Below are 26,567 nucleotides of genomic sequence, written 5' to 3'. Positions count from 1 at the left end.
GAGTTAGTACTTATTTCATGCATTAATGTACAGAGAAAAGGTTAGAGTGGTAAAATTATACTTCTACTATAGTTCTACAAGCATATCTACTGTTTTCATAATGAATAGAAAGGATTTCCTCAAAGCACACATACTTATGTATCCTAGGCCAGTGATTCTTAACTGGTTAACACAAGACAAATGGGTCACAGGTCTGTTCCAATATGGAAAAACAAAGTTAAAAACAAAATGTATGTTATATTGTACACTTTTTTATTGCATGATACAGTCTTGCAATAATACTTAATCCAGTGTAAACACTGAGTCCTGAAGCAAAACCAGTTGAGAACGTCTGGCCTAGATGTCTATTTTCTGAATTTTATCTGGAAATGTAATTTATAAAGAGTTTGTTCATTCTCAATTCATCTCTAAAATGCATCCAGGTGGATGCTGTAGCTTGTAAAGTATAAAATGCAAATGTACTCTTTAAAAGATTTACCAGATGACTATGCCCAATAATTAATTGATGCTTTCCAAATGATTTGTTCTTTAAAAGACATTTTGAAGATGTATGTGTGCTTATTGGGTTCAAAGAAAAGATGAATGGCATTTTAGCAAGGTTTGTATTCATCCTATACATTTCAGAGCAATAGCAATTACATTTAAACAAATACTGTAGTTTACCACCCAAAAAATTAAAATTCTGTCATCATTTATTCTCTTATGTGGAACAAATCCAACTCAGTCTTTGCAATCATTAAAGCCAGACAGGTTTGGAATGATGGTAAGTAACCAACAATAAAATATTCATTTTTGAGTAAACTATTTCTTTAAAAGTAAAAGGTCAGTAACATTAATCCTGTTCTATAAGTAGATTCTCCAAGTACTGATAGTCAGATCCCTTTTGGTTTGTGAGCAACTTATCTAACAGGATGTACAAAGCAACTTGTCATTTTGGTGGGTATGCAGATGCTTTTGTATCTATACACATGCAGAATGTCAAACCTGAGCTCTAAGACACTCGTGACATTTCCCGTGGTGAAGATCCGACGGACGTAGTTGAAATCCCCCACATAAAGACTACCATCCGACCCACAGGCTAAAGCTACAGGTGCGAGCAGCTTATTTCCGTCCGCCAGCCCGTTGCAGCTTGGACAGGAGATACTGCGCCTTCGCCCGTTACCCATGATGCTTCCGATGACAGGGGGCTGCTGGGAAATGAAGATGTTCTCGCCGTTACCCTTGTGCAGGATACCTGAGTGCCAAAGAGAGAGACGTCATAAGTATTTTGTCCATTCATTGTAATTTGCCCAAATCCATTCAGAACAGCCTTCGCTCTGCAGTAAATCAACAGGTTTTATCGGATATGAGAAGCAGAGGTTTTAAAGCTGATTCAATTCTGCTCAAATTTAATGACATTAAATGTATTTGTATGGAGCTTTTCTCTGTCACAGAGCTACGGGACGGCTGCTGGTGCTTGAGAAAGGATTTAGCTAAATAACCAGCAGGATCGAGATGTGCTAAACGGAACTGAATTCATTTATCGAAAGGAGTTATTTTTCACTTGCACAGCCAGATGCTTCTGTACCGAACCCAGCTAAGTGAAGGGCCACAGTCACAGCATGAAAGACAACTTCCTCTTATTATAAGTATCACAGTCAATCTGAATCTCCACGGCATGCCTCAATGAATCTCCAGCGCTGAACAGCTCACCGCAAACGCCACTCAAAAGTAGCAGAGTGGCAAAGTTCGTGAAACTCAATTTGTTGTGATTTTCATTGTGCGCTGTTTTCTCCCTGAGCACCTGTTGAATCATTCTGTGTTTTGAGAGATGCTAAATAACAGCGCTTCCAGTCTGTCCATGCTGATTGGCTGGAAATGCAGGTGGGTTTACTGGAGCCGATGCAAAGGCTTAAGCTTGAAAATTCACTGCAAATGTTATTGCGTAAAAGGCTTTCAATTGAAACAGTGCATTTCCTTGAAGCTTTAAAGCAAATCTGACAATTTTGGAATACATTTACCTGCTGGTAAAGGTTTTAGAAAAATAAAAATGACTGATCAGTAACATACAAGCTTTTGCACCCAAAAGTATTCCAGATAAATGTAGAGCTGATTAAAAAAGTTTTTTGTAAATTGAATGGATTGGGCATTAAAGTATATGAAAAACCAGAGAGTGATTCACTTTATTTGAAAAATAACTTTCACAAACCCTAAACTTCTAGCATAACCTCACGAAATTTTGTGGCATGTTTGGTGTGAATAGTTTTAGGGTGAAAAAATAAGTTGCCTGAGTGCAGTTAATTTTCTTTCAGGTGTACAAACAAAAACTTGTGATTTCGCTTGTGTGTGTCTCATTTTATTTCCATTATACAGATTTTTTTTTTTTTACAAAGCCTGGCATTTTTAATTTATTTTTTGTCTGATATATTTTTTGGCAGCAATTCAATTTTACATGAGTGTGATTAAGTTTCATTCAGTTGTAAAAAACTTTCGTAGAGCCTGATGAAAATTAGTTTTGCACTCTGTGTGAATAATTTGATGGCGAAAATTACCGGGGGTGAGTGTGGAGCCAAAGAGAAGAAATTAAACAGAGGACATTAAAACAAGTGTAAACGAAATGGTAGCAAATTCTCTTGGGAAAAGTGAGGGTAAGAGAGAGTTGACACATGAAGAATTTGAGCAAATTTTACCGGAAGTCCTCATGTCGACATCGCTGGGCTTTAGTGACAGACCAAGCTGCCACCTGTGCTCCTAACACTTGTGCTGCAAGTACGCCTCATTTACTGAGATAAGTGCGTTGGCAAAAAGACAGCAGTTTACGCAACCACTGATTTCAGAGACAATTCAGCAGCAGTAGGAAAATTGACCTGTTCAACTCTAATAAGGTCCTGTCATACAGATATCACCACTGAACTGACTTGAGCTGAATAATGACACTATTGTTTTCTGTAGAGCTGCTAATAGCTGAATTGAACTTTTCATAATCTACTGTTATTTTCCTGTTTATTAATTTGAAGCAGTTTTGAATCTGTAGTGTATAAAGTGCTATACTGTATAAATTCATGTGATAACATCTGGTCACAGTCCAAGCTGTGTCAAAGTTCAGTCTTCTCAAGCAACAAATGTTTGTCTTCAGCAAGTAGTGAACATTTCTGAGAATTTCCACAAAGGAAAAAACTCTACAAATCTAATCATTAATAAGCAACTGTGTGTCTGTCAGCAATTGAATAGCTTTCACGTTTCTATATGTACTAACTCACCACTTTGGATATTCAGAGCATGATGTTTGTCCACGCTCCAGCCGCCCAGGTTGGATGCAGTGGTTTCGTATCCTTGCAGGACGGCTGTTCGCTTCTCCCAGAGGATCAGATCCGGACAGGATTCATACTCGAAGCCCACCGACACTAGCAGGAGTGAATTAGAAACACATTTGAACTTGAGTGACAACAGCTCTGAGAAATGAGACACTGACAACTTCGTTCCCCACTTACCGAAAGCCTCAGACAGCCCATAAACTTTCTGGCTGTAGACATCTGCCTTGTCCCAGACAAAGTCGTAGGAGAGGTTGGGTGCAGCTGAGAACCACTTCCTGAAGAGCCTACCCTCGACGGCCACCATGAGGTGCACCTTCATCAGGCTGAACGGGATGGTGGAGTGGGTCAGGGTGATGCGCAGGAGGGACTTATACCCCGACGTCCGGCTGCTCAGGTAACTCAAACGCACATCTGTACCTGGGATCTGCACTTCCTCCTGCAGGGTCTGGAGAGAGAAAGGTGAAAATGTTCATATTAGTCACAAGAAAACAGAGCAAACAGTAACAAATTTGCTAATTTTGTGGGGAATGCACCCTGCTGAGAAGTGTTTGCATTATTTAGCATCTCTGGTATATATGCAAATGAGAATGAATTAATTTTTTCACAGCAGACCTTTTATTATACAGTGCAAAAAAATACAAATTATTGGCTGAATCTAGGGCATATTTCACCTCAAAGAGAAAGAAAAAAAAGTAAAAAAAAAAACCTATTAAATATACACTACTTCCAAAGTTTGGGGTTGAAAAGATTTTGTTTCTGAAGAAGTCTCTTGGCTCAGCAAGGCTACATTTATTTGAGCAAAAATACAGTTAAACAGTAATATTGTGAAGTATTATTACAATTTACAAGACTTGTTTTCTATGTTAATATATATTTTAAAATAGAAGTCATTCCTGTGATGGCAAAGCTGAGTTTTAAGCAGTCAATATCACATGATCCTTCAGAAATCATTCTTATATGCTTAATATATTTACATATTATGTGCATTATATATATATATATATATATATAGTTTTCTGCATTCTTTGACCAGTATCTGGATAAGTCCAAAAAAAACTAAGAATAATGCTGTTCATTTCACTATATATTAGATAAATGATCACACATCATGCCAATAGCCTCTGTTCTTATGGTGAACCTCTAACAAATATCCTATAAAAAAAAATAAAATAAAAAAATTAAACAAAAAGTAAATATTTAAATGAGTCTCTTTGCACTTGAGAATGAATTAATTTTTTCACAGCAGACCTTTTATTATACAGTGCAAAAAAATACAAATTATTGGCTGAATCTAGGGCATATTTCACCTCAAAGAGAAAGAAAAAAAAGTTAAAAAAAAAACCTATTAAATATACACTACTTCCAAAGTTTGGGGTTGAAAAGATTTTGTTTCTGAAGAAGTCTCTTGGCTCAGCAAGGCTACATTTATTTGAGCAAAAATACAGTTAAACAGTAATATTGTGAAGTATTATTACAATTTACAAGACTTGTTTTCTATGTTAATATATATTTTAAAATAGAAGTCATTCCTGTGATGGCAAAGCTGAGTTTTAAGCAGTCAATATCACATGATCCTTCAGAAATCATTCTTATATGCTTAATATATTTACATATTATGTGCATTATATATATATATATATATATATAGTTTTCTGCATTCTTTGACCAGTATCTGGATAAGTCCAAAAAAAACTAAGAATAATGCTGTTCATTTCACTATATATTAGATAAATGATCACACATCATGCCAATAGCCTCTGTTCTTATGGTGAACCTCTAACAAATATCCTATAAAAAAAAATAAAATAAAAAAATTAAACAAAAAGTAAATATTTAAATGAGTCTCTTTGCACTTGCAATCTAGCCCTGATGAAGGCAAGTGCACCAAAATGCAAAGGGTTTCTCATTGCTCACTGCAGAGCTCTCATTAACTCTCAGCGTATAGCTCCTTTATCACAGTCAAGCACAAAGCTGACCAATAAACACAGCCGATCGTTACTGCGTCAATAAACACTGATAAGAAAAGCTCCTCCATAGACGTTTCCGTTTGTAAACCTGTGAAAACTCTGTGTGTGAGTGCGTGTAGATGCACATGTAACTGTGTATGAATAAACAGCCTGAAGATTTGGGATAGGACAGATTTGTGCCGATATTAATAGCCCAGACAGCACAATGCATGTGAGGCTGACACATTTATCTTGTTAACCAAAGAAGACGACAAAATAATTAGGAAGGTTGCATACAGGCACAAGTAGAGCTATCAGTACTCAAACACACGTGCACACACACACACACACACACACACACATATGTGCGTATTACAAAATATATATTTATAGGAAGCAATGAAACTAACATACACATACTCACACACATAAAACCTAGATGACAGTCAACGCAAGTTCAAAACACAGATATTTTTTTCAAGCACCGACAGCGAAGCGCCTCCAGAAGTCAGACTCAAAAAGCTTCCATGCTGTTTTTATCTAAATGTAATTATCGTTCTTCAGAAAATGTCTGGCGTAGTAAATTGGACTGTGTATTTTTGCCCAATTACACACAGGAGATAAAATCACAGGACTGCCACCCGAGACAGATCCTCCTACATTCCCGTCTGATGTACATTTCCCAATATATGCCCCTGCTGACTATGAGAACAGCATGACTGTCAGACTAAACAAGAATCAGACTGTTTAAAAACATTAGTCTTAAAAGTTAAAATGAAGACAAAAATATAGTAAAACAAAAAAACTGCTTTTTAAATACACAAAATGGCATTGAAAATGTAATTAAAGTCACAATAAAACTGAAATAGCAACAGAGCTATTGTGATACACATCTGAGTGAAACAGATTATTCGGGGAAAAAAAATGGTGGGACTTTATCCATTGGTTGTTGATTGGATAGTGGTAGATCAGAATGGTAAGAAGAATAGTAAGAAAAGAGGTAGAGTTTAGGAGGCCAAAATAATAGAAAAATCCAGAAGTCTATAATTTAACTGGAATTACGAAGTACAAAAGATAAAATAAAAAATGAAATATACGTATATCAGCGGCGATAGCCTTGTGGGAAGCACACCGACATACAGTGCCGTTGTGCTACTGGCGACTTGAGTTCGAATCCCGGCTGGAGGACCTTTCCCGATCCCGCCCCCACTTCAATTCCTGTTAACTCTGAACTGTCCTATCATCATAAAGTCAAAATCGTGAAAAAATAAATATATCAAATGTATGTATGTATAAATCGCCTACAGTAAGATCAATAACATGGATTTAAAACTTTACATTTTCATTTCATGCCAACTTTAACTTCGTAACTTCTTGTATTTTCCAGAACGTTTAGTGGGAGAAATTACACAGAGAGGGATTTAGTCTACTGAGATTCGATTGGTTAAAATGTAATACATTAAATTTGTCAATATTATGTTGCCCCGCCCGCATGGTTTTGGTTACATTAACTGATCAATCGTACACAATTTGAATTGTAACACATTTTTCACTTGCTCTCTATAGCTTATCACCTGAATCTCTGGAACGATGTTGCCCCTCTCGACGCAGGTCCCGGCGAATGCCGTCAACGGGGCAGGCAGGACGATGGGCATGGGACGGGTGAAGCTGCTCAGGTCACAGCTGGGGATGTCATTGACCTCATGTCTCATCACGATGGTGTCCATGACAAAGAAGCGTCCCCACGGCAACCACAAGGTGTGCTCCTGAGTGATGAACGGAGCGCGCTCAAACCTCAGGGCTACGGCCACACCCCCGTTACTCACCAGGTCAAAGCTGAAGAAAAGACAACATGTACAGTTAGATATGGAGCAGCTACTGAGATAAAGCCAGTCATTCATTTTCAATAATGTTAGAAAAAGGAGTAGTCTTCTTTTAGAAATGTTAGCTTTGCAGTTGTGGTTATCAAAATCTGGGTTGGTAACCGCAAGGTTGTTGGTTCAAGCCCCACAAGGAACTATCCATTAATGATCACCGTTGTCCCCTTAAGTAAAACCTCTACCCTAAAATTACTCTTCCCCTTATATTATGTTGCAAACTGACCCATTTTGAGTTCTCACAAATAAAGGCTAACCTATGATGTTTTAACAATCTGATTTGTTGTTGAATGTGCATACAAAATTGATTACGATTATGATATTTGGAGGTTAATTTGACCTGCATATTTCATCATTAATGGCAGCTACACAGACCCAAAATGATTTTCTTTTATGTATATCAATTTCTCAACTACCCTTTGAGGCTATTTACATTAATGCCTTTGGCAGATGCTTTTATAGGAAGAATGTAAATGTGTAAAATTTACATTTTTACCAGTTAACCCATGATATCGATGTCGCTAGTGCCATATGCTCTACAGTTTGAGCTTCAGGAAAGCACACTAAACAAATGCATTTCCAGACTTCTTCTATTTAAAATGGTAAAAAAATGTTACATACAGTTTGTATGTTCTAATGCTTTACATTATTCATTTTAAAGGTTTGCTGTTTTCAATTTAAATTTTTTTTGGTCATAGTAACCCAGTTTTTAACCTAATAGAAATACTAGGTTACCCTCTCATTGTTTGAATGAAAGAGTTTTCATAATTGGATGAACTATTATTTTAAGATAAACATGAATCATTTACAAGTTTCTATACTTATCACCATAATTCTCTACAACTGAATTATTCCATTTATACATGTGTTAGAATTTAATAGAGTGTGGATCTGATTCATTAAGTACAGTTATTTGCTAAAGTATGCCAACCATAACACCCTTGAAAATGGTGTTTTGATTTCCTATTCAATGAAATTACAATGGCATTTCTTTATCTCATAATGCCATTTACGAACATTTTAATCAACATTATTCACTGTTACTCTGTACCGCCATCAAAACCAGACTTAATAAAGGTTGTAATTCATTATGTTTCTCTAAATGACAGGATTCAATTGAAAAGCACTCGGCTTCAGTTAGTTGGGACGGATTTTATCTGGCAGCTCCACAATGTGACTGGAATACAATGAACCACTGGCTCAGTCTAATACACTGTGATTTTGAATTTGCATTAATAAAATCCACATGAATGGTTGGTGTGCGATGTCGTTATTCTCTATTGGGGAATAAACTGGCAAGATTCCTCTCCGCCACAGTAGCCGTGCGAATGCCGCTGAGCATCTTTGTTGTGCGGTGGCATGGTGCGCTTTGATAAAGGAGGTGAGAGGGGAAATGACATTTAAGGGAAGGTAAAGTATTATTGATCTGTGCATGTGAAGCTGTCTGCAATAACATAACTTTACAACAACGCTGCAATGGCGGAACACGCTCTGCATATAGAGTCGCTCTGATCAGAGAGCTCTGTTGTTGACGCCGCTAAACAGAAACGAAACAGGACGCTGTATGCAGGCTATCGTGTATGCGGCTCGCTAGATGACTGATTGTGTACAAATCCAGAATGCTACTCTGATCTGCTTTCTTGTGTATCATCACGAGGAGACACACCTTTACAACACGCTCTGGTAGACATGAAAGCACAAATGCACTTTAGTGCCAAATACGCCTACAACACAAACAGCCGATTAGCAATATGTGATATGCGGATTGCAGAATGTGCTGTACTGTGTGTCTTTGTTCTCAGGGTTGGCATAGATGCGGCGTGCATCTGTAGTCACACATCACGCTGCTTGAACATTAATTCAACTACATATCCCAAAGGGCTATTCACAGAGCTTTCATTGGCACGGCTGATAAACAAAGGTCTGCTTTGCCCTTGTTGTCGTGCCCTTGCTAAATTGTGAGCATTTGTCTGTGCGCTGTGGGAGTTTGAACAGAGCGTGCTTGTTGGGGAGTGTCTGTGAGAGAGAGCCTGCGTGCGTTTTTATGCAGCCGTATAGAGTCCACGCTAATCTGCAGTAAAAGCTAGCCGGCCAGTGACATGCGATGAAAGATGCGTGCACACATATAACCATTACACGGGCACGCACACGGCCCTAAAGGCTGCCATGCCAATCGATGAGCGATTCACAGGCCTGTTATCAATCACACAAGCACCTCAGGCACGGGTGACACACTTTATTAGTGCATTCAGCCTTTCAGTGCACACTTTGAAGGGACGCAGAGCTAACCCAAAGGGGTTAGCCAGATCGATGGCTTAGACCCAAAACAGGTCGAAGCCACCCACTTTTAGTCCCCTTAACTAAACTTAGGCTGTTCACACAGCGGCAGAATTTGGTTGTGAGTCCTGAGTGCTATATATGGTTACATTTGTTAGGACAAGCACATTCTAAAACTGACTCCCTTAAAATTTTCAGGACAACTGCATTTTGAGAGCAAGTGGAGCTTTACTTTAGTTATTTGTTAGTATAGACATAATGCAACTATTATAAAAACATTTGTATTATTATATAAAATTAACCATGGTTTTACTACTACAAAAAAAGTTATAGTTAATCCATGGTATTACCAATAACCATGGTTTTGCTACACTAGTTTAACCATGGTATTTGTAATAAAACTGTGATTATACAAATGGTAATCAATACGCCAAAAAACATGGTTACTACACTTTTTCTATAATAAATCCATTGTACATATTCGCAAGGGATAATATAACTGAAAACATTTGACAGTTTTAGCTTTATGTTTATTCAGTTTACATGCAATTTAGTTAGCAACTACCTTTGCATACCACTAGTTGATTAGCCTAACTGTTCAGCTTAGCATCCTGTTAACTTATCCACTAATTAGCTTAGCAAACTACTAACAATTAGCCTGCTATCTTTCTTGCATAAAGTTTGCCTAGGATAAATTCCAGTTTTTTTCACTGTTAATGTGTGCCACTTGTAGCTACCACTATCCCAGGGACAGCGAGTGTTCTCAGAATTTTCTGGCAAGAACATTCTGGTAAGGTTCTCTCAAAGTAATGAGCAAACGTTCTTCCAATAATGTTATCTGTTCTTTATTAATGTTTTCAACATGTTAGTACAGAAACATCATTTATAATTGTTCATGGACCATTTTAGTTGGATGTTCATGTAACTTTTTTTTTTTTTTAAAACATTACTAACTACTTGTTGGTTCAGATGGTTCAAAGAACATTCAAAAGTCAAGTTCAAATGGAATAAATGATCATGAAAAAATGACAAAATAGAATGTTCCCTTAATATTTTCTCTAATTTTCACATATCCAAACAAACAAAACATTTTTTTTTTATCATTTAACTTTTTGACATTCAGAGAACATAAATAATGTTAAAAAATAATGTTTTCATAATTAGTGGTAACGTTAATTAAAACATTCTTAGTTTGTTAGCGGGACCCTCCAAACCTATTTTGATTATTTAGAATACAATATTGAGATAATGCTATATTTTTTGGTTCCAAGGAGGATTGAATCTCTTATGGACCATTTTAGTTGGATGTTCATGTAACTTTTTTTTTTTTTTAAACATTACTAACTACTTGTTGGTTCAGATGGTTCAAAGAACATTCAAAAGTCAAGTTCAAATGGAATAAATGATCATGAAAAAATGACAAAATAGAATGTTCCCTTAATATTTTCTCTAATTTTCACATATCCAAACAAACAAAACATTTTTTTTTTATCATTTAACTTTTTGACATTCAGAGAACATAAATAATGTTAAAAATAATGTTTTCATAATTAGTGGTAACGTTAATTAAAACATTCTTAGTTTGTTAGCGGGACCCTCCAAACCTATTTTGATTATTTAGAATACAATATTGAGATAATGCTATATTTTTTGGTTCCAAGGAGGATTGAATCTCTCATGACTTCCACTACATTAATAATCATGTGACGTCTTCTAAGTCTGCCATCTATAGCTCAGTGGTTCTTGATTACGTGACACAGCATTCTGCTCTCTCCTTCAGGAAATCAGGGTTGCGTAAGTGACTCTCAATACATCAAGGCAGATGTATAGTGGATGGCTTTTAGGATTTCCAGAGTCTGACTTTAGGCAAAATTTTGTATTACATGAATATCCACTGCATGCTACTTGGTCAATCCAACTCTAGCGGTTAGCAGAGAAGCAGAGGGACCAGAAAGAAGTAATTTAAAAAGCAAAGGCACCAGTATAGAACAGACCACAATCAAACAAAATCAGTTAAGACAGCTTTCCCATTTTTAAGCAAGCAAACAGTTGCACTGGTGATTTCGTGCCGTACTGAGTCTGTTCTTGCAGTGCTTGATGGGCTGTTGTGGGAGGGAAACTATGTGTTTACGAGCAAAGAGAGGGAAAAATAGAGAGAGCCAGGGAGATGGAAGATTGTTTATGGCTACAAAAAGCACCATCCAAGCAAACAGGCAAAATGTGCAATGGTGTGCTGGGAATAAAATTGTCCTCCAATTTTATTTCCAGCACATTATAGAACATTCTGCCATACAGAAAGCAGTTAGAGTGCACAGATGTGGGTTAAAGGTGCATGCATAATGATCGTGACATGAAGAAATTCCAATATATTTACATTTTAATTGCTAACCTAGATCTTTAAACACCATTTCATCCCATGCTACAACTTACCTGCCGTCCTGTCTGGTGATGGTATACCCATAGGCTGGTCTGTTAATGAAGCTGATATTTACACCGACCAGCGGAGTCCCATCTGAAGTCACTACTTGTCCCCGGATAACACAGGCATGACTGTGAGGTTAAAAAAATGAAAATCATACTGAGTAAAACAGGTCATGTTGTTTTACAGTGTAGAAAAGCATCAGATGCTATTTGTAAACACATATAATAAATTAAATGAATCCCACAGCTCTGAGGAAACCTCAGCGGGGTTTCCTATCTGAGAAGCAAAAGATAAGAGCAAAAAAATGTGATAGTGTTTGTGTCATTCCTGCTGTTTGAGAGAACAATGCGGAGGTATGAGTGCTTTCAGTCACAGCAGATATCTGGGCTTGAAACTGCCTCTATCTGATGTTATCTGTCTGCCTCAGGAGCTCCGACTTACTGATCGATATGAAAAAGTCAAACACGGATTCTTAAAATCCTCAACAAGAACAAAACAACTCCCTGCTTGTCACGACTTCTGACTCAAAGTGTTAGAGATTTTTAATCAGGCTTCATGCTGTTCAGGCCGGAGATTACAAAGGACAAAAAAAATGTAAATATAAATATAAAACTATTATACAAATATTAGAGCTGCCACGGTTTGTAAGTTCATACATTTTGGCTGCCACATGATGTAATATCTTTAATTAATTTGATTGAATAATAGGCATATCATGTGATCTGATATCAATGAAAGCCAAAAAATTACACACATCAGCTAGGTTAAAGAAAAAAAGCACCTAGGAAAAAAATTACACATTGGGGCTGTTTCTATGAAAGTATTAGGTATTAAACATTTGTCAGGTAGCGGAACAATTAACACTGGTGTGTAAGAGGCTGGCCCCTTCCTGTCCTTACTGCAGGCAAGATCACAGACCCAACAATATCCCTGTCCCAGGGAGGCTAACTTTATGCTAATTTAAGCAGCCTCTCACCTTCAGCAGTCCTTGGCTCAGCTCTGCGTCCCTGTAAACAAAGCTAGCAGAGATAGCGCACAAGTGCACAGCCCCACCACAATGTCTATTATCAGACCACGAGCGAACTCAAGTAGAATAGAAAATAGAGACAGAACAAGTGACAAAGAAAGATCACTAAATAAAAGGGTGGAAAGATAGAACGAGAGAGAGAGAGAGAGAGATAATGTGTAAAGCTTTTGTCTATCTATAACATTGCTCGAGGTGACAGTTTGATTTAGAGTATTCCCATTCAGAAGGAGCAGCGATGCAGGTTTTCACAGGGTGCACGGAGTGGAACTGTCGGCTCTGAGCCACAGCGAAAAATGCCGAGCTGATTCAACAACTCCACAACAAATTATTTAAATATTGACAATAAATGGATCTGAAGAAGATAAAAGATCACTAAATAAAAGGGTGGAAAGATAGAACGAGAGAGAGAGAGAGAGATAATGTGTAAAGCTTTTGTCTATCTATAACATTGCTCGAGGTGACAGTTTGATTTAGAGTATTCCCATTCAGAAGGGGCAGTGATGCAGGTTTTCACAGGGTGCACGGAGTGGAACTGTCGGCTCTGAGCCACAGCGAAAAATGCCGAGCTGATTCAACAACTCCACGACAAATTATTTAAATATTGACAATAAATGGATCTGAAGAAGATAGAGAAAGAACAGTAAAGTGGTCTAGATGAAAAGTCTAAAGTTCATTTATTCAGCAAACCCCATTCTCAAACAAGGCAGATAAAAGCGGAAGGAGGTTTATAAACAACAGAGATATCACCTTATGTAGCACTGCACTGACAACCACGTAATAGAAGCAAATTGTAGGCTGCGTCTGACTTGATATTAGAAGAGACATCTTAAATAACTATGGAGGAAAGCACGCAAAACTGTCCCGAGAGGCAGCTTCTGGGAGCACTAAGAAGCATTTTTGTACGTAGAGAGTGGTCTCAATGCTTGTGCGTTTGGCAAAGGCTAAAAGAAGGCTAAATGGTTAACGGGCAAAATTAATGTTTGCAAACTCTGTTGAAGCAGAATTATCAAAGAAAAGTTGCAGCAAGTTTCTTTAGCACAGTAAAGCTAACAAGCTAATTAGATTTGCACATGTAAACAGCCACTATGAAACTAGGGTCATTATCAGGGCATTGCTAAGCATTAGCAACAACAACAGAGATATCACCTTATGTAGCACTGCACTGACAACCACGTAATAGAAGCAAATTGTAGGCTGCGTCTGACTTGATATTAGAAGAGACATCTTAAATAACTATGGAGGAAAGCACGCAAAACTGTCCCGAGAGGCAGCTTCTGGGAGCACTAAGAAGCATTTTTGTACGTAGAGAGTGGTCTGAATGCTTGTGCGTTTGGCAAAGGCTAAAAGAAGGCTAAATGGTTAACGGGCAAAATTAATGTTTGCACACTCTGTTGAAGCAGAATTATCAAAGAAAAGTTGCAGCAAGTTTCTTTAGCACAGTAAAGCTAACAAGCTAATTAGATTTGCACATGTAAACAGCCACTATGAAACTAGGGTCATTATCAGGGCATTGCTAAGCATTAGCAACAACCCAAAAGCATCACTGTTCCTAATTTTTGCAGAAGATGCTATCAATTCATCTACGGTCTTCGTTACTGTAAACAAACATGGCGTGATGTTGTAACAAGCACTGCTAATTACTTAAACTTTGTAAGAGGGGCTAAACATAAAAACATGCTCCCTCTCTTGCATTATATCTGCGTACAGCAGTTCTTTCCTTTCGCAGAAATGGCAACATGTTCTAAATAGGCTAAATGAAGAGAAACAATGGACCATCTCAGGCCATCCCCCTTCGCCATCTCCACATGATGGTAAAAGGGGCTAAGCACACTCAGATGCAGCAAGCAAACAACTTGACCCAAATGCATCTCCAGGCAAGCACATTTATTCTTTTGTGCTATCCATGGTGTTCAGATAAACAGAGCGCATGCTGTAGAGGTTAAAGAACATTGGAAGAACATTCGAAAAGTTTCAGACAGGTGAGCCTTGTAAAACAGTGATGATGGGTGACTTTGATCATTTCCAGCCGTGTTACTTTCTTGTGGTTGGACATGTCAGATGTGCAGTTTTGACATGTCTCTGAGCATGCAGAGGTGGTTGTGGAATCAATAAAGAGGCCTGATCAGGTGATGGCAAGGGGCTCTTTTAGACCGACTGTGGCTATGTCTAAGAGGTCCATCTGGGCTGCTGTCAGCCGCTCTCATATCTGTCAGTGGGCGGAGAAACAAAGAGGTAATAAATAATATATCAGCCCTGATATTTTTAGGTGAATCGAGGTCTCCGATCCGGCGGCTGCTGGCCAACTTCTAAAGCTTTTATTTATTTATGTCTCTTTTTTTCTTGGGAGATGATGGTGATGAAGGGTAGGCCGAAACTCACGTCTTGAAATAATGAAGAGGGTATCGGGAGACTCCCTACCGAGCGTCGCAAAAATGTCACCTTGGGAAAATGTCACAGGGTATTACAAGAGCATTTCATGAATACCGGGTGCCATGTGCACAAAAGGCAATATCAAACAAAGTCCAGTGTTTCATCTTTGCATGAGGTTATGCGTATCGGACACTCTGACACAACTTGATTGAGGGCACAGTGATTTATGCAACGGAAGAACGCCTGGCATATAGGACTGAAATGAGTGCAGGAAGGAGAGCGCTGGACAGCTTTGAAGTGATCAGAGTCTCATTAGGACAGCTCAGATTAGACAAAGGGAGTCCGTACTTGCCAGAGGCTCTGTCACACAAAGCAAAAGGCCATTTGGTCCAGAGTCTGAGCTGAACTATGGGAAATGGCCATTTAAGAGATGTAAAAACAATACCCTGCTCACCATAGTTCAGGGAAGGACTGTTCACTGATCCAAAACCCCTCTAAGCAAGAAATTTCTACTTGAGTTTCCAAATGAACAAAGCAAGATAAGGTCTAAAAACAGAAGGCTTTGAATCGAAGACCTATTTGGCACATTATGCCTTATGGAGATACGAATCAAAACGTCAACGCACCCTGGGCGACACCATTAGAGACATTCTCCATGGAGAGCACAAAAAGATGCTCATTTGCTTGTTACGTTTTCATTTTTGCCTTTGAAATGTCAGCTCAGCTTTCATGAAAGGAAATGCGGGGATACTCTACGACATTTCAAAGGAGCACAACTTTTTCCCAAGTATCTAGTAGCGTCTTTTGTGCTCATTTCAATTGAGAACACAAGGAGAGAGAGGGACGAGACCAGTGCACGAGTGGGATGCAAATGCAAAAGTGGCGTTCACTCTAGGTATTGTTTACAGATAAAAAGGGAAAGCCACAAAATGGAGGCAAAAGATGAAAAGTCTCATGGGATCACACAGTGACAGCACTGTTCTCTCATACTAAACATTTTTGGGGCACCTTGGGATGAGCCCCATGCCCTGTTTGTTTACAGGAACAAGAGCTGTAGATGGATTGACAGCATCTACTTATAGTTTCTGATTGATCTAAATATTACCACTATGGGGATTTGGGAGAAGTATGGAAAAGATAACTTAAACTGCAAGAAATTGCACAAAAATTGCAAACATTAGTCAAGAAACACTTACATGCCATCGAAGGGGTTGGTGCCAGGGATGACGTGGGTGCTGTCCCGGCCCACCAGGAAGCGGACACGCTGGTAAAAGGACTGCAGGGTGCTCAGAGTGGAAGAGATCTGGGTTTCCTGGATAATATCCAGTGGATCAGGAGAGCCCATACACAGAGAAGTGGTGTGACATGATGTCTGCAAACAGCAATCCGGGTCCATGCAGTCCATCAACCCATCTGATAGAGAGAGGTTTAATCTTTAATAATGGGAATGTAGTGTCAGAAAATGAATCAGTGTTTTTTCTCACAAAATTACTTATTTTGATGTAAGTGAAAAACAATTTATCTGCTTATAAACTTCCTTCACTTAGTAGTGGCTGGATTTACATAGTTTCTAACTGGACAAAGCTAGTTTAGATGGTTGAACAGATAGACTGCCAGCTGGTGGACTTTTGGTTTTTCTGAGGTGGATCAACTTGTTCAAGTTGGTCAGAGGTCGTAGACCACCGTAGACAAGGTGCCACACTCACAGATTCAATTAGGGTAGGGTTAAGGGGTTTAGGGCCTCATTAGAACCAAAATGTGGACGAACGCACCAGTGAATGTTTCAGAGACCAGCCTGATCAGGTATGACTTGGTTACCAGAACTGTTCAGAACCTGGAGCACAGATACCTTCCAACATGCTTATTCTGTCCAAGCTAACGTCATTCCCCTAGGTCAGTATCTTTAAAGGAGAGGAAAAAGATTTAATCATCCCAAGACGAACATGGGCAAACTGTTCTTGCAGGATCTTGAAAACTTCTGAGAAATAACTGCCTCTGTTGGATGGCTTTCTGTGCCCTACAGCTGCGTTACTGCAGTAAGTTAGAGCCAGTCTGGCTTCTTATTTCCTTCATGTTTTTTTCTTTCGTCCCCCCCCCTCCTACAGTTTCCACACCTTTACAGGCAGCTCAGCCTCTCCCTCCTGTAATTCAGCTGAAATAATTCAGGACTTCAGGCCATGCTGAGAGGAACCCTTTAATGTACTGAAGTGGGTCATCCCTTATTCTATAATATCTCTCTCTCTTCCTCTCTCTCTACTTTCAGGAACCTCTCTGACCAGATGGGCCAAATTATAAAAATAACACCTCTCCTAGTGAAAGCGTCAACACTGCTTGTTTCGGTCGCTGCAATAGTACCACCAATTTACTGCTTTACTACTAGCATGCTAGCATTCCGGTGCTATTTAAAGAGCTGCCAGCTTTTAGCTCAATGAAGGTGAAACCCAAGCAAAGACTGTTAAATCTTCATAATAAATGTCAAGGCAGCGTGTTGTTTGTGTTGTACCTCCGTCATTGTCCTTGCCGTCACTGCAGGCCGTCTCCATTGATGTGTCGCAACCTGCTCCCCGCCAGCCCAACTGACAAACGCAGTACCAGCCATTATTACCCAGCGTGCATCTGCCGTTGCCATTGCACAGACCAGGACAGCCCTCTGTGCACACAAAAGCAAAGCATACACATTACAGAGGGCAATTTTCACCAAAACAAACATTACGCTATAACAGACAAGACGTTTCAAAGCCTAGTTACCAAACAAAAAAGTCAAAATGAAGGGTTGTGGGTCAAAAGAGTGCTTCAGTAATAACAGTGATAACTTCAGGTGATTAACTGATACACCTTTATAAGCCATTATATCCTATAGAGGCAGACTCATACTGCAGAGCTCCTCCAGATCAATACATTCTCATTAGTGTTGTACAATAGATGCAGAACTCAGCTCTAAAGAGAAAGAGAGAGAGCAAGAAAAAAAAGAGTCAAGACAATGAGACACAAGAAAGGTAAAGGCAAAATCTAACCTGGAAAAAAAAACAATTACCTCAACTAGATAAACAGCAATATGGATAATCACAGTGTTTCTTGGGTCATATACAACTAACAACCTTAGCTTTAGATAGTAGACTAGTCTTAAATGTGCAAACCATAAGCGCCAGATACAACACAAACCATATTCTGTTTTATTCCAATAATGTGAATGTCATGACACATTTTAAAATAGGATTTCACAGGGCTGCGCTTGAGCAGGGAGGTTAATGCTGACAGGATGTAGATAGCACAGGTGGCACACGGTCCTACAGACGTGGTACACTCCATACGACAGCGTAAAATATCTGTCATTGTCATCTGTTTTCTCCTCCCCTCACTGCCACTTATCAGCTACCTGTCCAATTCCATTTCCTAAGATGAAAACATAGACGAAAGATGAGAAACCCTGAGCCATCGAATGTAAAATCCTGACATGCTTTTCACAAGCCAAGAGCCGCTCTCCAAGATGTCTGAGCTGACCTATTTTGTCAGTGACAGTTAGCACAGCCACTGCTCGAACATCATAGAGACTAAAGGAAGGGAGAGAGAGAGTGGGAGTTTGTATAGAGAAAGAAAGGTGGTGGATGCCTGATAGGAAAGAAATCCGAGATGCCTCTAAAAGCCATGATCATTTCTAAGGATGGCTCAATGGGGAATGGCATGCAGTGTTTTCATCTAGGCTTTGTGCATCATGATGATGCTATGCTCAATGTTCCAAGACAGCTGTGCTTCAATAACTGATATATGTTAGCACATTTAGCAGCATCTGACACAAGAAAAAAAAGTCTACACCTAAATGGAGAATCCATCAAGAAAGTGGGCTGTAATGTTGACTTACATAATTATATAGCTGCACAGATCAGCACAATGTCATGTAAATATAAGAAAGAGCAATGGAGCTGTAGTATAGTGGTTAGAGCACATGCTCTGAGATGGTGAGCTATGATACTCTTGGGTAAAGAATCCCAAATAGCAATTTTGATGACTTGCAAGATACGGTCTAAACATGCTTTTGAAATAGACCACCATCCTGCAGATTTTAAGTTCTAATCCCAGTTAAACACACCAGAACCAGTTAATCAAGGTCAATATGCATGCTCGAAAGTTCCTGGCAGGTGTACTGGATCGAGCTGAAGCTAAACTCTTCATGCAAAAGCATGTCCCACTCTGCACAGTTGGGTGTCTTTTTTGCAGGATCTACACTTCCTTGATGCTTTGGACTTGTCATTGGAGTATTACTAAAAAGTCTACAAGTGTGCACTTTGGATTTAGACCTTTGGATGATCTCATTTCTTGTCTTTTCTCTAATGTCAACGGAAGTTGCAAAAAAGCAGATCACAAAACACAAGGTTGTACTTGCTTTCACAGCCTCCAGCTGACCTCGCATCGGTGTAAGGTTGATCTTTTTGTGCTCCAAGGCAGGCAGTGACAGTTATATGCTTTGCTAACAAGCAAAGGATGAGCCTGACCAGTAGACAGCAGGTTCCTCCTTAAACACCCAAACAGACAAACAGCTGCAGAGTCTGCAGTGGCGAGACGTCTGAATGGTCTGTTCTGAATGCTTATTAAAGAGCTAAATAAATAAAGATCTGTACTCTGCTGGCAGCAGTTCAGCTTAATTGGCAGCCCTTTCAGAGAGAGGCCCCTGTGGAGTGCACCCGCGCATCAGGCTGAAACAGCTCTGGAGGGCCACAAACCGCCTCGCGCGACCCCTGCAGTTCACGCTAGCCGCACAGCCTCTCTACGCGGGGAGAAAGGGAGGGAAGGGGTGGGCTCACAGAGCAAGAAAACCAGAGACATGAAAGGAAAAAACAAGGAGCAGGTAGGGGGTGTGGGCGGCTCGGGGCCCTGGCATAACCGGTGCATAGCGTGCTTTAATTAGAGAGGCTGCCGCTTCAGCACCTCTCAGAACCCCCAGCCCTCCTCCCGAACCCCCTCTGCTGTGCTACACAGCTGCACTGAACATCCATTATGTATGGTGCCGGTTGGCAAGGTCTGTGACCCTCCACCAGCCCTCCCTCCTTGGATCCTGTGGGCCATCCATCCCCTTGAGTTCCACAGCAGGGATACGGCGGCTAAGGAGACGCTCCGGCTCTCGTGCCACCCACTCAGCGGGCACGAAGGTGCTAAGTGGCAAGGTGGCAGAGCAGCGTATTGGATATAGTGGAACAACAGCAGCATGATGCGGCGAGGACTGTGGTTAGTGTGGCATGAAGCTTGGGCTGAATGAAATAGAAGCGCAACCCTTTCAGGATGAGCGTTATGAAGGATGGACTAATGGAAATATGATGGATGACAGAACATGAGAGAGGAAGAAAAGATAGGACAGGAGGAGTGCCATACCTTTCACTACCTTATCCAGATAGTGAGCTTTAGAGGGAGATAAAAGACAAGGACATATAAGGGAGGTTTTGAACAGTGCTGCTTCCATGACAAGACACAGACAGCTAGAGGCATGGGCTAGTTGCTCGAGACTTCTACGTTTACAGAAACACAGGGGCTGCAAAAGCTATAGCAAGGACAATAACATGCATAAAGCAACACGTCACATCACAGGCTGGGAGACTAAGTTAAAGGTATGGTGTGACAGGGTAGAGAAAGAGAGGGATGAAAACAGATGTAGTGAGAAGTCTCGGTTTATAAGAACATGTATTACACGTGGGAGATTTTTTGGCAACACTTTCTATGAAGCCTATATATATATATATATATATATATATATATATAAACCATTATAAAGCTCTTCATAATGCCTTATGTTAGACATTTTTAAATTCTGAATAGTATTACAATTGATTATAACTGGAAATTCTAAAACAGATGCATAGTGAATATATACGGCTTTATGAAGGATAGCTGATAATGCATAATACATATTTTCAGAATGTATTACATGCAGACTTTTTGGAAAATGTCACCATTATAATTTGTAAACAAATTGCATAAGTATTTTTATATATACAGTATATAAAAGTACATCCTTCAGGTTTAAGACTGTGTAATGATGTCAAAAGCTTATAAAGAAAGAGCATGTCACTGATGAGACGACCACATTCTAATGCAAACAGCAGTGGAGAGGCAACACATCATCTGTCAAACATTCTGTACATTACATCATGGACCGTCACACTTACCGCCTTTACTGGCACACGCTTTATGAGAATATATGATCCTTGCTGTTGGGATGCTATGTCTCACTATGGTACATGTATGAAGAACATCAATAATGCATCAAGAAAATATTAAAAGACGGAATGCTAGTTCACTGGCCCCAGAAAAATAAATAAATAAATAACAACACTCCTGCATTTCTGGTTTTACTGATCTGGAAAGTTCACAAGATCAAAATAGAAACTGTTTTCCTTGCTTTGTTCACCTCTGGTGTTTTATGAGAAGCTGTTTTCTGAGGAGTCTTTTCTTTTTGGGGCCACTGACTGATAAACTCAGAGACAAAATCAATTGTTACAGCTGGAAAAAAAAGTGCAGTATCAGATTAGACTATGTAAGTTCCTTTAGCATGGCAGATATGTCAAAGAGTAGAACAGAGAGACACAATGATGTTGAAACAGAAGCACTGGTTAAGGCAGTCTCACAGAACAGACTGTTTATTGGCCCATTCATATTCTTTAGTTGAGATGGAAAACAAAAGTCAAGCACTTAATGTGATTTACTCATGTTCCAAGAACACCATGCCATCCAACCAATCAAATTTTTGAGTTATGGTTAAGATGGTGTTAGGTGCAACACTGCTATCAACCAAATTATTGCTCTGTGAATTAAGGGGTAGGTTAGGGTTAGATAGCACTTTCAACAAATAAGGTACAAAATTGGGTCTGAAACTCTTAAAATGGTTTTTACATACTTTAAAGTATTTAACTTTTCTTTCTCAACAAATGGTCATTGAAGGGAGGTGCTTAACCTTAATTCTTTGCAACCTGTTACCAAAATTTAGTTTTTTTAAATAAGCATCTAAAGAAATCCAAATAATTTACAATAGCTTAACAAGGTAACATGCTTGACTATAATTTTTGTAAACACTGATAAAAAAAGAATGATTTTATGTGTATAAAACTAGATATATTTCATGCTATAGGTACATTTTGGGACCATCAGGGGCATGTATTTATGTGAACCATTTTGTCTCCAAATAGTTAGTACAAGGTAAACAGGCAGGGAGAACTGCTGGTCACTGTTGTGCATGTTAAATAAGAACATAATGTTTGGCTTAGCTTCATTAGGGGCTCAATAATCCTCGCCAACCCATATTTCCATTACGAAACTACCCAAAAAGGTGTTGTGTTCAACAGTCTTCCTGCTCTGGAGGTGACGGGGAAAGAATCCATCTGCTGTTTTGTCGTCTACGGTCTAGTAGTTTTCTGTTAACACTTAAATATCTTAAAATCTGACCGAGGCACAACCTAATACACCTGGCTCAACTGGACGGGTTGCCTCAATGGAGTAAACCTAAGCTGCTTTATTCATATTGAAATATTTTCGGTTAACATTTATCAAAATTAGTGAAGATTACACAGCAGAAAGACTTGAAAAGGGATACTTTTACAATTATTCTAAAAGGCCTTTTACTTAATAAAAAGTGTAAACTATCAGACAACAGAAGGTATCTAGCAAAAAATGCTAATAATTTAGAGGCCTTGAAATTTGCATATCAAATATGATACAGTAGGGTTAATAAATTTAATTATTTATTGAACCATGTATTTAATAAGAGCAACACATCATTTGAGAGAGTGTGTGACAGATTTTATCACACAGCATCCTTTACTATTAGTAAAATCACTGTCTCTCATTTCTTTTTAGTTCAAATAAAACTAAATTAAAGCCGAAATGTATAACAATTTCCTTACCAAACAAAACTACAAAAATAATGAATGTTTTAATGTTTTCGCAGTTTAATTTCCTAACGTAAAGAATGTCTTTCCAGTGACTGCTCTGCTTGTGCAATGCAAATGTTTGTGTTTAAAATGAACTAATCGAAAGGAACGACAGAGAGAATAAGAAAGGAGGGAAATGACGAGTAGAAATGAAAAGACATCTTAGCACATTCCCACATTAAAATGCATGAAGACAAGCCTCATATCCTTGAGCAAACCCGTTCATGCTATGCCGAGTTGCACAAATTCAATTACGCATGCTTCTCTCACACCTCCTCGCCTTCCCCTTGCCCCCGTCACGACCCCACCCTCATCCGACACACATAAACGAGCGCATCCGTCTTCCGTCGGTGCTTACCTATAGTGCAGTGTTCTCCGTTCCATCCCGGGCTACATTCACACTTCCCGTCTTTGCAGGTCCCGTGCTCGCTGCAGCGTGGGTGACAAGCCCGTTGTTCGCACCCGGCACCCATCCAGCCCTCGTCGCAGCGACAGCTGCCCGCCACGCAGATGCCATGTCCACCACAGTCGGCTGCGCACAGCTCTGTGGGACACGAGGAGAGAAGGGGTGTTACCGAATAGTTGTTGGGACAGGGGGTAAAGAGAAAGCAAATCCAGGAGTTATTGTCAGTGATGGGACGGCCATGCTCCACTACCTTGTCTGATGGGCACTGAAAAGAAATTCCTGCACCTCATAAAGGGGGCAATCCCCTTTGGACAATACAAATCTAATAAGACCATTACAAAGCAGGGGTTCAGGGATTGTGGGATGTTTAACAGGGCAGATTTTCTGCTGTGTCTCTTCCTCCTTTTGTGTGGAGGGGAGTAGGCAAAAACGGAAGAAAAAAAAAAGAAGAAAGTAAAGTCAAAGAACAAAATCCAATTTTGACTTCCCACAGAGATGGATTATTTAAGTCGGTTTTACTGCATAAGTAATGAGGTGAAAGCTGAGGCAGCATGTCACAAAATGCTTTTCTATAAAAGAAGATCTGCGAGACAATAATTGAAAGTTAGTTCACAAATTAAATCTAGTAGATGAGATTTCAAAAATAAAATCGTCTCTGTCTCCATGGGCTTTGGGAAGGTTTGGCTGTGTGAACCAATAGTGCCAATTAATTCACTTAACACTTTGTCAAGTGAGTTTTTAATTCTGACATAATTAAAAACTTCTAGAAACATTAAAAGGATAAAGGTGTGGCATAAAGCACAAAACATCAAGTGAAACTATAATTTTGGAAAGCTGACAGGACTAGACGTTAGACTTCATCTACAATTATTTTAAATAGCATTTTTTTTTTATTATCCATGCAGCTTTTATGATCTCTAAAACTTTTGATAAGATGACATGGAATATTAGTACTTACACAAGAGAACAGTATAAAATAGACTATTAAAGGCAAAAAAGGTGATTGATAGTGAGAGACTTTAAAAATGGTCATCAGTTACAGGACTTATACATATTTTTTGGTTACACTTTGGTTTAGGGACCAATTCTCGCTATTAACTAGTTGCTTATTAGTGTGCATATTACTAGCATATTGGCCGTTTATCATTACTTATAAAGCACATATTAATGCATTATTCTGCATGACCATATTTTAGATCCCTTAACCCTACCTCATACCTAAACTTACTGATTATTAATAAGAAGCCAATTAAGAGTTTATTGAGGCAAAGTCTTGGTTAATAGTTAGTTAATAGTGAGAATTGGACCCAAACTAAAGTGTGAACTTTTTTATTTTTATTTTTGGTAGATCTGAATGAATGAATGAATGAATGCACATGAACACAGCTAAATATGAATTTTTGGTCCTTACAATTAGCTAATTTAATCCAATTTTATTTGTATATAATTGTGTAAAATAAAATGTGTGTGTGTGTGTTTGTATTCAGTTATATCAAAATTATTGCAGCGTATACTTTTGTTGGGGAATACAATGCGATATCTCGATATATAAAAATAAACATTTGCACATATGCTATGCATGAAGTAAAAAATAAGGGCTGTCTTCAAAACACAGAATAGTGATTATGTGCCTAATTTGTCAAATCTATGCAGAAGGGAGTCAGAAAGAAGGTTGCCTATAGGCCATTAATGAGTCAATTATGTTCATGTTTTGTCATTGTTACAAATTAAACAGAGTTAAGTTATTCTTTTCAGGCACAAACCATAACATGGCATTACCAGATTTAAAAGCTTGAAGGAAAAAAAAAAAAAGAATCCTTCCCTCATGCTAATTACAGCACTGGGCCGTTGTTAAATTATGTAAATGCCCTTAATTTCACATGCAACATTTCAATTAGAGGCATCCTAATGGCATTTCATTCAGCGCTGCTTAAAGTTGTCAAGGAGACACACAGTTGCTCATTTCCTCTGGTTCTTGCTCTCCTTTATTGTCCCTCTCTCAATTGGCTTAGTATTTTTCCCCTCGCTCTATCGCATACACAAACAACTCGCTTGATTATACGAATATCGTTTTCTCATAACAGTGTTCCTTGAAGCAATTCTCATAAAGGTAAGACAGCAGCCAAATGACAGGATGACACCATCTGCGAATCGTTCCCACAATGCTTCACCGCAGGGCAAAGACGCTACTAACGTTGTACAATAATTGGGTAACTCCTGCTTGCGTCCTTTTATGGAGGAGGAGAACTAATTGATGCAGATCTTGATTGTTTGCAACAGCTCATTTCAGAACGTGGTGGAGCTGCCCGGCTGCCCACATACTAGAGCTGAAAGCTTTCTTATTCTATTACCAACACCAAGAGAGCTGAGACCAAAAGAAGGAAAAAAGGGGGAGAGACAGAGAGCGTGAGGAAGGGATTTTCATCTAAGGAGTGGCTTTATTTCCGTTTAGTTTTGTGGCATAACATTTATTTTACCCCCCAAATTTGTTAGAACCATTACTTTTGTAGAAAAATTGTATTTGACCAAAGCTCGCATTTTTCACAGTTTATCAGTAACAATACATTAAATGTTTGTCAGTGTTAAATGGTTGCCAGAAAGAGGTAAATATTTTATTTTATTTTATTAATGCTCATATTTTTCACAGTTTATCAGTAACACATGAAATGTTTGTCAGTGTTAAATGGTTATATACTGTTTTCTATTTTATTTTAAAGGGGTCCTATTATGCTTTTTCACTTTTTTAATTTTAGTCAGTGTGTTGTGTGTATGTTTGGGCATAAAAAAGATCTAGAAAGTTACAAATCTCAAAGTCCACTCCAAAGGGAGATATTTCGTTTTAAAAAAAAACAATTTTCAAGAACTACAGCAAACGGCTCGTTTGGACTACAGCGTTTGGTTTCCGGGCTTTGTGATATTACAAAGCGGCTCATTAGAATTTCATTACAAAGAATACCCGCCTACAGAAATTCGAATGGTTGGGGGGTGGGGAGGGGCGAGGTTGTGGTTAGAACGCTTGGTTGAGTGAGTGCATCA

The 26,567-nt window shown here is 38.9% G+C and overlaps 1 protein-coding gene across 1 annotated transcript in view; it reads right to left on the bottom strand.

Annotated features, from left to right (window-relative positions):
• The window catches only part of tenm4 (teneurin transmembrane protein 4), a 245,415-nt gene that overhangs the window by 58,448 nt on the left and 160,400 nt on the right, over positions 1–26,567 (bottom strand). The window contains exons 14-21 of the mRNA XM_016283213.1: positions 23,484–23,669; positions 17,716–17,862; positions 16,409–16,625; positions 11,824–11,943; positions 6,814–7,075; positions 3,471–3,738; positions 3,240–3,383; positions 985–1,234 (exon numbers count right to left, since the gene is read on the bottom strand). Coding sequence (XP_016138699.1) covers positions 985–1,234; positions 3,240–3,383; positions 3,471–3,738; positions 6,814–7,075; positions 11,824–11,943; positions 16,409–16,625; positions 17,716–17,862; positions 23,484–23,669 — 1,594 coding nt within the window. The remainder of the gene's footprint in view (positions 1–984; positions 1,235–3,239; positions 3,384–3,470; positions 3,739–6,813; positions 7,076–11,823; positions 11,944–16,408; positions 16,626–17,715; positions 17,863–23,483; positions 23,670–26,567) is intronic.

Source organism: Sinocyclocheilus grahami, unplaced genomic scaffold, assembly GCF_001515645.1.
Source record: "Sinocyclocheilus grahami isolate Dianchi unplaced genomic scaffold, SAMN03320097.WGS_v1.1 scaffold171.1, whole genome shotgun sequence".
NCBI lineage: Eukaryota > Metazoa > Chordata > Actinopteri > Cypriniformes > Cyprinidae > Sinocyclocheilus > Sinocyclocheilus grahami.
This window is presented reverse-complemented; position numbering and strand designations above follow the sequence as displayed.